The sequence below is a fragment of the Drosophila eugracilis genome, unplaced genomic scaffold (genome assembly GCF_018153835.1).
Source record: "Drosophila eugracilis isolate 14026-0451.02 unplaced genomic scaffold, ASM1815383v1 contig_90, whole genome shotgun sequence".
Classification (NCBI taxonomy): domain Eukaryota; kingdom Metazoa; phylum Arthropoda; class Insecta; order Diptera; family Drosophilidae; genus Drosophila; species Drosophila eugracilis.
The window spans coordinates 6,321,577-6,337,066 of NW_024573812.1; the positions used below are offsets into that span (position 1 = coordinate 6,321,577).

At 40.7% G+C, this 15,490-nt stretch overlaps 2 protein-coding genes across 2 annotated transcripts; both read right to left on the reverse strand.

The window, feature by feature from the left end:
• Nucleotides 1-11,072: 11,072 nt before the first annotated feature.
• LOC108113302 (putative mediator of RNA polymerase II transcription subunit 26) lies at nucleotides 11,073-12,220 on the reverse strand. Its single transcript, XM_017223852.2, has one exon. It carries the CDS (start codon nucleotides 12,185-12,187, stop codon nucleotides 11,234-11,236), a length of 954 nt encoding a protein of 317 aa, XP_017079341.1. The 5' UTR covers nucleotides 12,188-12,220; the 3' UTR covers nucleotides 11,073-11,233.
• A 240-nt stretch (nucleotides 12,221-12,460) lies between these two features.
• On the reverse strand, nucleotides 12,461-15,335 carry LOC108113300 (probable elongator complex protein 2). The gene is made up of 6 exons (XM_017223851.1): nucleotides 15,103-15,335; nucleotides 14,260-15,043; nucleotides 13,647-14,204; nucleotides 13,282-13,585; nucleotides 12,678-13,175; nucleotides 12,461-12,616 (listed from the first exon to the last, which is right to left on the reverse strand). The coding sequence occupies exons 1-6, from the start codon at nucleotides 15,223-15,225 to the stop codon at nucleotides 12,502-12,504; spliced, it is 2,382 nt and encodes a 793-aa protein (XP_017079340.1). The 5' UTR covers nucleotides 15,226-15,335; the 3' UTR covers nucleotides 12,461-12,501.
• Nucleotides 15,336-15,490: the final 155 nt, after the last annotated feature.

Here is a 15,490-nt window from a genome sequence, read left to right on the forward strand (position 1 = left end):
AGTCATTTTTATGCATTTTTTCCTGTACGAGTATTTCTCTGCTTTGCTGCTTTCTTTTCCTCTTTGCTTTTTCCTGCTTGAAAATAGAGTGGCAAACGAACACAGTGATGCGAACTTTGGTCATTTATTTCTTGGGTGATAATGAGTGAGGGGTTTTTCATTATTGGAATAACTTCATTTAAAGAAAACTTTAAATTTATGTGGAAAGTGTTTTCTCTCGTTCTTCCTAAGAGATATAAGTTTTTGGCAACGAGGAACGTTCTTAAAATTAACAATACACTAATCTATTGTCTACTAAACTGTTGTATCAACTTTAAAACCTATTTCCATGACATCCAAGACACCAATTTCAAATTCCAACTTTTGAATACGAATGGATATTAAATTGTTATAGTTCTTCTAGCATTTGGCTATAAAACGCCGTCAGCTCGATGATGTCCTGGCCTGTGTGTGAATTTTCCTTTTCTATTCTTTTTTTCTTGTTGTGTTCATTTCCCATTTTCTTTTCATTTTTCGCTGGCGTTGCCCCTGCTGTTGCTTTTTGCCGGCGATACAGCCTGCCGCGCGCATGACTTGATGCTAACAATAGCACTCCGGCAATGGGTTGCAGCCGAAGCAATGGAGCATTGGAGCCTGGAAACCTTGCGGAGCCATGAAGAGTGCCAGGACATCACAGGCATCGAGGCATCAGTTCGCCTGGTTTGTCGACTTGTCGGGTTGTCGCTTCCTCTGCCGCCTCACGCAATGCATACTATATGTATGTATATATAGTACGGATTGGAGGACGTACACACAGATTGACAGTCTTTTAATTAAGAAGCCGTCAAAGATGGCGCTGGCACGCTCTCGAGCTCACTCGGGTGCCCCTCGAATCTGGGTGGCTATGAACGGAGCACTGTGAACTGCGTACTGCAAACTGGAAACTGCAAACTGCAGCCATGTCACTGGCAATTATGCACCGACTGCAGCAGGCAGGCAACCCGCAAACGCAATTCAATTTAACGTTTATTCACAAATTAATTGAATTTTTGGTATTCATTGTGCGGCGCGTAACAAGATGCACTTGGTCCTGGCAATCGGATTGTGAACAGCGCGGGAGGAAGAGAGGCTACCGGTTTTAACCCAGAACTTCGATGGCTATGGGACTCCGATTGCTGATTGATTAATCATATGGCCGGCTAATTAACCGCAAGCCCAGGCAGATGTTGTCAACAATTAAGCTGACACCCAAGTGACGGACGAGGGTGGCTTAAACCGATGGCATTTATTTGGATAATTGAATGATAGCTTTAAAAGTAGGTTAAGGAATGTTCTATTGGATCTAACGTGTCTTACTTTTTGATTTATTAAACCTTAACTTTAACTTCTTTTTGTATTGTTATTATCACTCCCCTTTTCAGTAAACGTCGACATTGATTCCTTAATAATGATTGAATTTACTACAAATGAAGTTAATATTAACGCGACCCTAACTTGCTGCTTCTTTTTCTTTTAGCTGAGCTCAGCTTATTTGAACTTTGAAACTCATCGTTAGGTAACTTTTTTTTGGGCAACTTAACATCCCCTTTTCATCCTTTTTTTTGTAGTATCTTTGATGGCGCAGCCTTGACAATTTATTCAGTTCCTGCTGTTTAACTTTCCCAGCGAAAAGTTTGCCTTGCTCGGACTTTTCCAAAAAAACTACTACTGCTCAAAAGCACTTATTTTAGTTCGGGGAAAAGGTAAGGAGCAGCTGCTGCTGGCCATGTAATAATTGCATCTTGTTGTGAAGAGGCCAATAGATGCCCCATCCAGACATCAGTTCAATTTCGAGTGACACTTAAGCTGGCGGGGCGGCAAGTCGAGCAAAGTGCAAGTTCCACTTAAATATGAAGGACTGTTCACGTGGAAACACGAACATTAATGCATACACTCGGAAATCAATTGAGCATGAAAATCTTGGATTAAGAGTCTATATTACCAGCTGCAAGTTTTTCATTTTCATAAAAAATATTTCGTGAGTATCTTAATAGGGTAAAATTATCGAATTTCAATGAATTACCAACAAATCTTTGACATCCTTAAGATTGAGAAACATTTTGGCTTGGTGTATTTATGCAGATGACTAAACTATATTAAAATGCAGTTATTTAAGACACTCGAGGGCCAGCTTATGCAAATCATGCACATAAATTTCGCAATGGCAGCGACATCCTGGCAATTCGTTCCTAACTTGGCCAAAACATTTGCCTGGCAAATACTTCACATTTGCCACTTTTCTGGCTGCTTGATTACTTATGCCACTCCACATATTCCCATATACTCATACATAGTCGTAAACCAAAAAGGAAATGCAACAATGTGCATAAATTTAGTCGAAAAACTTTAAAATGGCAGAAAACGCCCCCTGCTTTTAGCCAAAACAACAAAGTGTGCGGGTGTGTAAAGTGGCAGAGAAAGTTGCAACATATTTCCCGAGCTGTTTTGAGCCACTCTAACGCATAATTAATGTTTATTTTTGCACTTTAATTGGTTATTAGAAGTGGAACCGACAAACTTTTAATGGCCCCTGACAGGGCATCAGCAAATACCAAATACAAAGAAAGAAAAAAGCCATAGAACATATTTTGTTTTAAGTGCAGTGAAATTGATGCTGATTGCTATTGCTAATGCTAATGCTATTGCCATTGGCAACCTCGGCATGGCAGAAGCCTGTTTAATTGAAATAATTGACATTTTACGCCGCATGTGGCAAAGTTCCTAATGTTAACTGGTTGCTCCATTGGTTCAACGTTGCCAAGCTCCATTTGATATGCCACCTAATTAATGTGATTATTCTCGCACAAAAGTCAACTCTCCAGCAATCACAAAGCGCAGCAATTAGCCCAATTGACGGGGGCACTTTAAAGTTAATATCAAATTCATAATCAATTTATAGCGTCAATAAAGTTTAGTTGAGTACATGATTCGTTACATCAGGGGAAACAATTTCCCAACAAGAAAACTTCATACTTCAACATGCTCTTCAACATGTGTTAGAAAAACTTCGTAAAGCATTTTTAACCAAAAGTTTGAGTATTGAGGGAACAGCATTTAGCACTGATTAAATATCATTAAATTTACAAACTCTACAAGAAAATTCAATTGCAAGTTGCTTTGGTTTTAATCATCCGTGGCACAAATTTAACTTTCCTAAAGTCTGATTAATGGCTTTATTGGTTACAAACCAAGAAGTCAGTAAGCTGCAAGTTAAACTCATTTAATTAAAGTTGCACCTGGGGCATCTTATCAGCTGCCATGTAACTCATTGCCCTTTGAATTAATTCCCACAGAGTATATGCATATTTGCCTGACACTTTATTTGCTTAGCAGAATTGCCCGAGAGCGCTGCACTTGATGACTTTTTCACCCATTAATCCGGGCAAACATGATGCAGATAGTCCATCCCCATTCCCATCTCCACCCACACACACACACATGAGCTGGCATAAGCAGTTTATAATTATAACATATTAATTAAATAAAGTGCACTTCCGCTGTCATTAACACAGCTCCCGAGATGAACGAGCGAGAGACTGGGAGCTCGCTCATCATAATAGCTCGACTAAGCTGGGATCTCTACCCTTCGGCCATTGTTTGGTGCCATCAGCAGCAAACAGACAACAAGGTGGATGCATCTACCGGTGTGGCAACAAAAGCAAAATGCTCTGACTGAAGTTGAGGCAAACACCTCCTCCATTACCAACCATCCATTCCAGTTCAGTCCATCCCGAAAACCATCACCAAGCCCATTCCGTTGACATTTGACAGCAGGAGTCAAACCGAGGGCGAGGTCACTACTCCCCCGGCGAGGCAGCCAAAGCTAGTTTATGGTCAACTAGCCGGCCCTCAAGTCCATTCCCACTGGGGGCTCTGGGCTCGAAAACCCCTTCTTCACCCAACATACACACATACACGTGTGGGTAAGTCCCAGTTGATCCCCAGACCAAAATGAAGTGCTGTCACCCGAGGAGCTGGCTGTGATTTCTGGAATCACTGACTTTAAAACGAGGAAAAGGGTTATATTTTACTTTATGGTAATTCCATTTGAATAGGTTTCTTTGGATTTGTACTGTCAAATTATAAACCTTTAATATTCAAATAAAAATAATGTTTAATATAGTAAATCACATCATTAGTATTTATGAACAGCTGAAGCTTATCCTCTGGTCAGCTTTACATCAAATAATGTCATTTTAAGCAAATATTAAAACCTTAGGCAAAGTATAAGCGATTTGGTAAAGAAAAATCTGAAAAAAAATGAGTTTCTTTTTCACTAAATATTAGTATTTCCTTTTACTGATTATCTATTGTTTTCAGGATTCTACAATAATACTTTCCCAAATTAAATTGCCTGTCTTTGTCGAATGCTGTGACTGTTGGCTTGGCTTTAGTAGTGAGGAGTAGTTACTGCAATTGCATTGTCTCAGCACTGACAGTCATTTGTCCAAGGCAAAAATGATCCCCACCCTGTCATCAGTAACCGTTTCCCACCCACTTACCAACACCCACCCACACACACACACACATCAAACACATATTCAGACAATGGCACTCGAGTTGTCTGTAGTTGTTAGCATAGGCGTATGCATGCAGCTCTCAGGGGTGTGGACATATTTTTTGTTAACATAACTTTTTTATTTTTACAGAATTATTAATATTTATTAAAGTTTTATTTTTGCTTGTAGTCACAAAATGTACTATCATTTTTGAGGGCGACTAAAAGTAGGCAACAATTTATTCCAAAAGATACACTCTTACTTAAAACGCAGCTTTAGGCACCTTTAAAAAGATATTTTTATAAGTCATTTTAGTCAATAGTTTAAAAATAAGTTAAATTTAATAATTTAAGGATTTATTTTTAATCAAAGAATCTAATAAATCATTATAGTTATTATTTCCCAAGAGCAGAGCTTATCCCCCAAAAACCCCAACCCCTTCTTCGCAAGCCACTGACTGTTAGAGTTGGTGTTGCCTTTGTCTGACGTCGAGTGTATGCCAGCTTTGTTGGCAAGTGTTGCTTTGTGTCCGCGACTTGCGATGAACTCATAATTTGAACTCTGACATCGGCGACGCATGCAAAAGGACCAACTAGATGTAGGGTTAAAAATCGATAATGCAGCGCTGCAAATATTTGTTAATGGTTGGAGAAACATGTTTTTCCATTAATTTTTAGTATAGCAAAGTACAAAATCGGCAACTGCAAACTGCCAAAATCGCATTTCGAATTGCCAAAAACATTTTTGCATTATTGCAATTTGTTGAGCAAATAAATGGCCAACGAAGTTAATGCTGTCGGTAAACAATTTGGCATACTCAGTGCAGCATTATCCCTCTCTTTTGGCCCCACTCTAGTAATATCAATTAGCGCCACTCGTGCGATTGATGGATGCATAAATTACACGGCACGAGCGGAGCGTCGAGCTCTATACAAATTACGCGCAGCATGTAATATGACAGTCGACAGCGTTCAAACAGCCATCGCTCACTCCTAGAGGGGTTTTTTGGTTGCAGGAATGGGGGATTTGAAGGGGTCCCTTGTGGAGGCATAGGTACGGGTGGCCGGAGCTACTGAGATGAGTGCTGAGGCATCCCATCCGTTCTGACAGCAGCAGGTGCTGCCAGTTGCCAGTTGCCAGTCGGCAGTCGCCCAGCGTTCTCTAGCTTTTCACTTAGAAAAACATTTGTTGTGAGAAATTAGGTATTAGGAAGTAGAATATAAGTCTCTTTCTTTTATCTTTCATATAGTTATATTATATTGCAAATCATTTACAACTTTCTAGTACTATAAATCTTGATTTCTAAAGTTTCAGAAAACATCTATACTCTTTTTATAAGGCATTTAAGCTTTAAAGAAAATGATATATGAAAAGTTTAGTCAAAATAATTCTTAAGTTTTTATAAATTTATTTTAGAAATAAAGAAGATTAGAAGAACTTATAATAATTATCAGATTATATCAATTCATGACTACCCAAAATCCTTAAAAATGTCTTTCTTTTTAACTACCTTATAAAATCTAAAATAATAAATAATTATGATAAAATTAGCCTGAATACCTCCATAAAAAAACATGCTTACTATAAGGCCAATATGCTATACTGTTTATTTATCATTAATGTCCCATAAAAATAGTGATAAAATGGCCATAAATCCATTCATAATGTTTACCAAAATTAAAGAGAAATTAAGCCATGGAAATGATAGGTAATTTCGTAATTTTAATGACTATACAAGAATGTTTTTCAAGTGTCTCAAGCCGCTCCTTTTGGTGGCAAGACGTCCCCGACCGCATAATTTGCGGCAATGCCCGGAGGAAATGTCGCCGCTAAAGTTGCGGCTGTGTTGCTTCGAAGTTTCCCATCCTTGTGCGGCATAAGGCAAGGCAAAACCACACACACACACACAAGCATACTTATAGAAACTTGCCTTCAGAGTCGTTCGGCATAAAAATGTATCATCTTTTCAGTCAGACGGGAGACATTCGAGGGGCTGTCCTCGCTCTTAAAATTAACTTAAAGACCTTTAAAGCAGTGCGCTCTTAATGTTGTTAAGTCAAAGTTGATTTTCTTGGCTTAACCAGGTTCTTCTTGTTGTCTCCTTTTCCTTTGTATATTATTATCTCTTTTTTCCAAGCGACGATTTTTAACCACATCAATCGACTGACAGAGCTTCACTCTTAAACGAACTCAACGGAATATTGAATTTATAAATCCCCCATGATATGGCGTAAATTTGCTTTCACTGACAAATCTATTCGCAGTTGCCCTGCCCTTGATGAAGTCACACAAAAAACCGTATTTTTATATTGACACATCAGCGTAAACAAATTAACTTTAACGCCCTGCAGTTGCAACCATTGGATGGCCGTAAAAAATGCGAAAAATCCATGACAGCTGAATGAACTGAAGCGGATGCATGGACCGACCAGCTCATTTTAAAAGCCATAAGCTAAATGCCCTCCGGATTTAAATATTGTTATTATATGGAAAAATTGATATATTTAATTAAAATTGTTATTAAACACTTGGTTAAATCTTAAAATGATTAATAAAATAAATTAATGATAAATATTAAACGATATTGCCATATTAAATGAATTAACTTAGTGCTTTTGGTAAATATTTATGTTTGGTAAACTAAATTAACAAGTTTAGTTAAGAGAGAAATATGTACATAAAAAACATATTTTAACTTAGTAATATTCTTTAATATAAAATCCAATTCAAATATCATGTAAACTGTATAAACTCTAAAATAGGGTGTAGAATTATATAATTTTAAATAAACTTGAATGAAAGTTTGCACATTAAATACTTCGCCTTGAATCCCATTACATTTTCCTTAGAATGAATCCTTAAAAAATCCATTAACAGCCTGCAAAATGGATCAAAATGCAGTCTGCAAATAGTATAATTCCAGGGGCGAAATAAAAATTATGGCTGCAATGCATTACAGATGTCCCACCGAATGGCATTTCAGCTGGACGAAGGCATATTGATAAAAAAAAAAAAAAACATAAAATTGTCAGCGGGACAGGAAAAGTGTCCGAAAAACCGAAATGAAAACGCTGGCAATAAGGGAAATCGTAAATGCTGGAAAAATGGCCGGTGGTCCACTGCATTCGAGCCATTTCCCTGCGGTGGTGCGGTGGATTCGGTGGTACAATGATGATGAGGTTGAGAGGTGATGATGGCGCTGTTTTTTCTGTTGACAGTACACAAAACCCAGTTTGCTCTTCGAATCAGTTTTCTTTTTTTTTTTTTTTTTGCTTTGCAAATTTACAACTGCAATCAGGGAGTGTGGAAAATGGCCGAAAGCGATTCGCAATTCGCGCTTAAAACAATTGAAATTGTTTTCGATTCCATTCAAAATAAACACAAATAGCAGCTGCATTTAAAAGGCGGCTTAAAGTGTGCGGTCAAACATCAGAGCGTAAATCAAACGATTTAAACAAATTCAGGCCGAGAGTTTCATTGTCAAGTGCAGGAAAACTAAACGCCCCAAACCCACTCTGTGTAATTATCTTTTTGCAGTTATGAACACAACGCTTCTCGTTCTATGTTGCACCTCCGAGAAAAAAACGATTCGTTTTTCGGCTTTGGAGTTCTTCAACAGAAACCCCCCTCCCCACGAAACTTTTTTTGATTACTCTTTTGGATAGCTGCAATTTGCAAGTGGCAAACAGTTGTTACCATTTTTTTTATCCTATTTTTTGCTTGCCTCAGTTTTTCTGTCTGGTTTGCTGCAAGCACACGTAATTAAAAATTCATCATACGCCACGTTGACTGCGACCAACACGAACAAAAAACAAAAAAAAAAGGCAAAAAGAAGATAAAGCAAGGGCCAAAAACACGCCGTGTGGCAGGAACTAAATGAACTTCAAACTTTTTACAGCAAAACTAATTGGAAAACAATTAAGGTTTACCAACTTTCAAAGGCTTTCCTAGACAAATGAAAACGGACCAGCCAGCTATATATTGAGCCGGCGCAATGAAGAGGCTACAGGTTTATATTACAATATTTATAATCAAAATCTACAACATCGCGTGTTATATATATATATATTTTTTTTTGTTGTAAACGTTGCGCCAGAACTTTTAACTTGCTACTTTTTGCCAGTTCTTCCTTTTTTTTCCTTCTCCGTTGTCTTGTTAAACTTGGCCTTTTCCTTTCCACTTGCCACCGCTGAGCAAACAAAACTATGGGAATTTGCTTCAGGATTCTGGAAAACAGGAGTACCAGCGTGGTCAGGTAATTGAAAAACTTTCAATGCTTGGGCTTTTGGGCTTAGCAGGCCGAAAGTTTTCGATTCGAAGTTTCGCTTGTTACTACAAACGGTAAATACGCCAAAAAGCAAGGCTATACCGTTGGCTTAATCAATTGACGATTTAAATTGGACCAACAAGTCGAAAACTCCACTTCGAACTAGGCCAAAATGCTCTGCTCAATGCGCATCAATTGGCTTTGTCGCAGTTTCTGGACAGTTCCTGCAATGGCAGTTCGCCAGCTTCCGGTTCGCCCCCGCATGCATGGCATATTCTTGCTGCACGTCGCGTGCGTGCTGTCAAAAAAGAAGAAAGAAAAAAATATGAAACGGAAATGCACAAATCATGGTGGCGCGCGTTCGCCATTGTTGTTGGCGCACTCAAAACGGAAATACGAACGAAACATATGTGTGAATATGTGTGGACTCCGAAAAGGGTCGCCAATTGTGACATCGAAGGCGGGGCAAAAATATGGATATGGTTGGCATACGCTACCCCTCTGGCATAATTAATTTGGTCCGGGATTTTTGGGAGACGATGGTCGGCATAAGGGATGCATCAGAAACGCCTCAAGAAAGTTATTATAATGGAAATGTTTTAAGCAGTTCTTGGATGCGTTGTTCTTTTTAGAGCCAATTTATTAGTTATTAAAAAATTAAAGAATTTTAAACTTTATTTAGGTATAAGTTGTTACCAAATGTTCCTTTAATCCCAAAGATTTCCCTACCCTTAATAGGAAAATGGTACTTTAAAAACACCTGCATCATAATAGTGCGTGCTAATCCCTCGCCTGGATCCTTGGATATCACACATTTTTTTCCTTAGAAACCGCTCCGTTTCCATGAGTTTAGAGCAATTTTTCCGCAGTAGAGGGAAGATTGGACGTCAAGTCAAACAAAAAACTATGGCAGGCAAACAGAAAGCGCAACCCAAGCGAAATCCACTACTGACACACATGCAAACGAATGGCTTTGTGGGGACTCCGGGGAGGATGCCGGATGTTGGATGCTAGAAGCTGGATGTGGTGTTTTTCCAAGAAGATAAGAAGGGGGGGAGGGAAATATATGTTTACACATGTTATGGCTAGAATGGCTTCAGTTTCCACTGCTCCAGTGGCTGTCAGCAACTCTTGGGCACGTTCGCTGCAATTGAAACTTAAACTTTTTCCGCAGAATGCAAAATTGTTGCAGCAATAACAAATGGCGGCAGCTAAGAAAATAAATAAAGAGTGGAATCATGCCACACAGTACAATGCAAGTTGAACAAAAGTTTCGGTGCAAATGCATGAATGTATGGATTTTTCTGTGCAACTTTTAACGGAAGCGGAAACGCGTGTAGCGCCATTGCAATGGCCGCTTTGTTTGCCAATATTTGACTCAAAATAAAACGCGTGCGAAAAACAGTACACTGAGAGAATGGTATCATATTTGGACTGAAAAAGTATATCATTTTTTTTATCTATTTTTTATTTTTTAGGGATATTAATATTTATGTTTTAACGAATTTTATTAAAGAAACGTTCTAATGAAAACACTTTAAACCATTTATAAAAGCAACCGAAACTTTTCAAAGTGTAATCCCCAAAAATATAGCAATCATGATGGGGAATTTTTTCGCGGTTTTTCCATCAGCACGAGAATAGTGTGAACAAGCGTCGAAGGAAGCCCCGGATCCATCGAGAATCGAGCCATGGGGCCGGCATGGCACTTCCCCCCACGGGATATTGCCCGTCTCTGAATAGGTGCGAGGACAATCGACCTCCGACGTGGCCTAAATGCAATTCAATAGTTAACTTTCTACCCCATTGTGGCAGCCGGAACAATGCAGATTTATGCGCTTATCTATGTGGCGGTTCAACGACATTCGAGCGGGGATGAAGATGTAGATAGAAGTTATAGATATAGAAGCTATATAGAAGTGGAGTTGTGGACTGTACGAAAACATAATTAAAGTGCCAGCGAAAGATGGCCGCCAGGCAATTAACCGCATTGCCAGCTCCGCTCCGCTTTGCCATCCACGCTCACTCCATCCCAAAAACTTTGGACAACAATGGTGCTGCCGCTGTTGAAGCTGAAGCCAGAAGCCAATGGCAATCATAAAGTCAGTTGGAGCACGGAAATTGCAAGCTGCGGTTTAAAAGGTGGCACGCTCTGGCCATAACTCAGCACCCAGCTCCCCAACTTCTAACTCCCGATCCCGGACACGTGGCCATACCATATAGCTTTGCTGTCTTGGCCCCAAAAACTATGCAGCACCAGCTAAACGGAAATTGCAAACTGCGGCTCCTTGTGCTCACTCTTTCAACCATTTTTATTTATTTTCATTTTACAAGCACCTTGGGAAAACTGGCCACTGAAAACGCTCTCTTTGTAATTATACATATTTAATGCACTTTGTAATACGGATATATATTTTGCTTTTATTCTTTTTTTTTTTGGGTGACTGCTCTATTGGCGCAAGTTGTGGTTGAAGTGTAGGTTATGGGGATAGGAGACCTTGGGCTTATCATTCTCAGCAGTTTCCAGTTCGATTTCCTGGGAATGATTCAGCTGATGATCGGCAGACACTTCAAAGTCATTGTGCTGGGGCTTGTGCTCTACTGGCTTAACTCCCAAAGCAACCAAATGTCCCTGGGCAGGATTCTGCTGGTGATGCTTGTTGCCCTCATTCTCCCACCCCTGGTGTGGCTTCTGCTCTACCTGCTTGATTTCTAACTCCACCTGATGATTGGGAGAAGAATGGATTGGCTGCTGCTTGATCTCAAGCTCCAAGTGCTGAGGCTGGTTGTACTCCACTGGCCTTTCACCCAAAACAACCAAATGTCCCTGGGCAGAGTTTTGATGGTGCTGCTGCTGGTGGACCTCAAATTCCAGACGCTGAGGTGGCTTCTGCTCGACAGGCTTGATTTCCAGCTCAACCTGATGATTCGGAGAAGAGTGCTGCTGTTTAATCTCAACCTCCAAGTGCTGGGGCTGGTTGTGCTCAACGGGTTTCACTTCCAAATTAACCAAGTGTCCCTGGGCAGAGTTCTGATGGTGCTGTTGCTGGGCCTCAAATTCCAATCGTTGAGGTGGCTTCTGCTCTACATGTTTGATTTCAAGCTCAACCTGATGACTTGGATTGGAATTCTGGTGCTGTTGGTGAAGCTCAGCCTCCAAATGGTGAAGCTGTTTCTGCTCCTCGCGTTGCAGTTCCAAATCAACCTGGTTGTTTGACAAGAAGTTCTGATGCTGTGACTGGAATTCCCACTCCAAGTGCTGTGGCTTCTGGCCCGCTGGTCTCACCTCCGCAAAAATATGTGCATACTGGTCATCATGGTCATGAACTGGCTTCTGCGTCAACCTTAGTGGCGGAGCCGCCAAGACCGTACCGATCAATGCCAGAACAATAGCTGCCTTCATCTTGACTTGTTTACAATAGACTGTGAATCTAGATATTCTACCCTTCTACTTAAATACCCGAATTGAAGTGCTTGCAACGCCGATATTTTGCAGCTAATTAGGTGTCAATAACATGTTATCAGAGCACGTAAAACAGAAGCCTAGGGAGAACCCCAAAAGCACACCTAATTGCTAAAGATTAGATACCGACATTCAGATAAATCAGGCGAGACGAGACCCATCCCCATTCCATTTTGTCTGCAGATGATACCGATTTCTAATTAAACGCAACGGTTGATGTTAATAAGGCTAGTTTAATGCACTTGTAGTTAAACTCAAGTGAGCTTTATGTCGTAGATGCGTACCAAATGATCCTCCCCGCAACTCGCCAACTGAAGTTGCTTACCAGGTCGGAATTTCAATCGCCGAACGGTGAGATGATGAGCTTGACTATAAGTTAATAAGGTATTATTATTAATAGAAAATATTATTAATAATGTAACTGACTCACCTCTTATTCAAATCTTTAAGTAACTTCCATTCTCCTCGAACCACCTGATATATCTTTATCAGGCCGGTTTCCGTTCCCAAGGCCAGAAGGTATGTGTCATCTTGCCCGTTTAAATAATCACTTGAAAAAGCCACAGCTGTGATTGACTCATTTTTGAGTTCCAAAACCCCAGCCGCTTGCCAGCCATTCAGAGAAGATTCCTTCGATTCTTCTCCCTTTTTCCAAACCACTACTTTTCCCTCTCTAGAGCTGGTCACAAAGAACTGACCATCATGTGACCAATCACAAGACCAAATGATACGTGTGTGAACTCCATTGGATTTGTCCGTGCTGGCCACTAGTTGGTAACCCACGGTGGGGTCCTGTTTCTCGTAGAGACACCAACGACGATCACGAGAGACTGATAGCAGATATCGCGAATCGGGCGAGAAACTTAGTTGGGTAACTGTCAACTGGTGGCCACTTAGCTTCTGCAGCTGTTTCCAGTTAGAAGGGTTCCTGAAAGAGAGGTAAACTCTTAGTGCTTTTGTAAAATATAAATTTTATGTTAATTGGACTACATCAGCTGCAAGTTAAACTAGTATTTTTTAGAGGAAAATCTCACCATAGTATTATCTGTGCATGCTCGGCATTGCTCGCTTTGCAAGTGGAGGCCAAAACGGTACCATCTGCAGTGGCAGCCAGTGCGAAAATTTCGTAACCATGACCATAAAGCTTCTGAAGCTCCGGCCAAAGTGTGTTTTGCATTAAAGTCTCCTCTTGCGGTGGTGTTTCTAAGGTAATAGGTACAAAGTAGGTGTCCGGATATTCATCTTTACTCTTGCTGGATGCATCCTTGTCGGTTTCCACCTTGTACACAGCCTTGTTAGACAAACCCAGAGATGGTACAGAAGCTCCCTTGGGAAGGGCTAAAAAAAAAACAAGTTTATAGAAATTCTCAAAAGTAAAATATATCCTTCTTTGACTTACAATCCAGTAAGGCATCTCCAGATTCATCTTTCTCTATCGCACTGATGTGACGAAAGTTTTCAATAAAGTTCGCCGGAGCCTGAAAGGTCCGCACAATCTTTTCTTCTGCTCCACTGGCGAATTTATATCGCGAAAGTAAAGCCAACGCCTGCATATCGTAACCATGTACTTGGGGACGAGCTAGTTCATGCCACGTGGGATTAGCTTCATTCTGCACCCAAGGAGCGTGCAGTCGCGTTGTTTGATCCGCTGAGACGGTCATCAAATAGGCTCCGTCATGTTCCCAAGCCAGATCCCTGACCTCGCCATAATGACCACCCACAATGACATTTGAAGTCCAGAGTTGCGGGCGGCTTGGATCCTGATTCCAAATATGAAAACCACCTTGGTAGCTGTGGGCCATTATCGAGTGTCCATCGCTGGAGAACTTGCCACCAAAGAAGCCCATGGAATTACCACCCACCTCGCCAACGCGGACTTGCTCTAGCCAAACACCTTGCTCTGTGGGTGCCCAAATAATGAGGGTCTTGTCGATGGACGCGGATAGAAGGCGCAGTTCTGCAAAGTGAAGGTGTTCAATAGGATTCGTTAAATATTTAATGGGGTGACTTACCCTGTTCTTCAGTCTTGTGCCAATGAACACCATATATCCATCCTTCATGTCCGTATAGAACTGATTCCAAGCTTACAGCATACCAAGCTTCCTTTCCCAGCTGCAAAATCTTCTCCTCCACCTTTATCTCGCTGTCATTCTCGCTTAGCTGAAGCAGATCAATCTTGTTCTCCCGCATTTGTTCCTCACTGCGAGGGGAAATCCTCCACAGACGAATAAAGTTATCCTGTGAGCCGCTGGCCAACACCAAATCCTCGCCATCGTTAACGAAATCCAGACCTCGAACCCAGTCTTCATGACCTGTAAGTTTGTGAACGCGCTGAAATTGCAGACCCAGGAAATCGCCACCACCTGTGGCTTCTATTTGCTCCGACCACAAGGAAACAGTTTCGTCATCGCCACTGAAGGCCAGAAGGACACGATTACTCTTAGGCAGCAGCTTCAGGCGCAGTGAGAAGCAGAATCCTGTAGATAATGATATGGTTTGATAGCACACATAAGTATCCTCCTGGGGAGTCCACAATTTAATGGTGCTATCTGCTGCTGCGGTGGCTAGAAGCCAGGAACCATCTTGCCGACGAACTCCATCCACTGCATTAACACCGCTTGTATGTCCTTTAAGCGGTATGCTCTTGGAAGCTCCAGCTTCTTCCAATTCCCAGAAAACCGCCTGTCCATCATCACCTCCGGAGAGAAGTTTCCCGTGATCTAACCACTTTACAGTGTTTACACGCTTTGTGTGCTCCACCAGAGTAAACAGGATCTTCGCTGAGTTGCCTTGAAACTAAATAATCATTAAAAATTAAATATACATAATTTTCTATTTAAAAAAACATTTCCCACCTTTGGATCCATAATGGCTATGGCATTGCAGGCTCCATAGGCAATCCAACCATTTGGACCCCAATCCGCACATTCTGTGCAACGATTGCAGGCAACAGAAGTGTATAAGTTCTCCACTTGCATGCTATGCTATTTAATGCTCTTTTTTTTAAACTTTAATAACAAGTAATATCCAATTGAAAGTCGGCAAATTTGTTTTGTTTTGACACATGTGCTCCAAAAACTGCAGTGCTTTTAAAACTGTTGATAAACATATGTTTTTCTGTATGAGTGCAAGTGAGATAACTATATACTGCTTACAGGGCTGCCAGAAGAGTGAAATATGGTGGGACCTTAGGGTGACTTTTAAATTTCTGGCAGAGCCGGTTTTTATTGCTAATATTAATTA

What these genes read in the sequence shown, in the direction of transcription:
- LOC108113302 (XM_017223852.2), bottom strand. Translation starts at nt 12,187, where the DNA reads ATGAAGGCAGCTATTGTTCTGGCATTGATCGGTACGGTCTTGGCGGCT.
- LOC108113300 (XM_017223851.1), bottom strand. Translation starts at nt 15,225, where the DNA reads ATGCAAGTGGAGAACTTATACACTTCTGTTGCCTGCAATCGTTGCACA. An exon ending in GCACAAGACTGAAGAACAGG is followed by an intron (nt 14,205 to 14,259) that starts GTAAGTCACCCC and finishes TTCACTTTGCAG; the next exon opens with AACTGCGCCTTCTATCCGCG. An exon ending in TGGAGATGCCTTACTGGATT is followed by an intron (nt 13,586 to 13,646) that starts GTAAGTCAAAGA and finishes TTTTTTTTTTAG; the next exon opens with CCCTTCCCAAGGGAGCTTCT.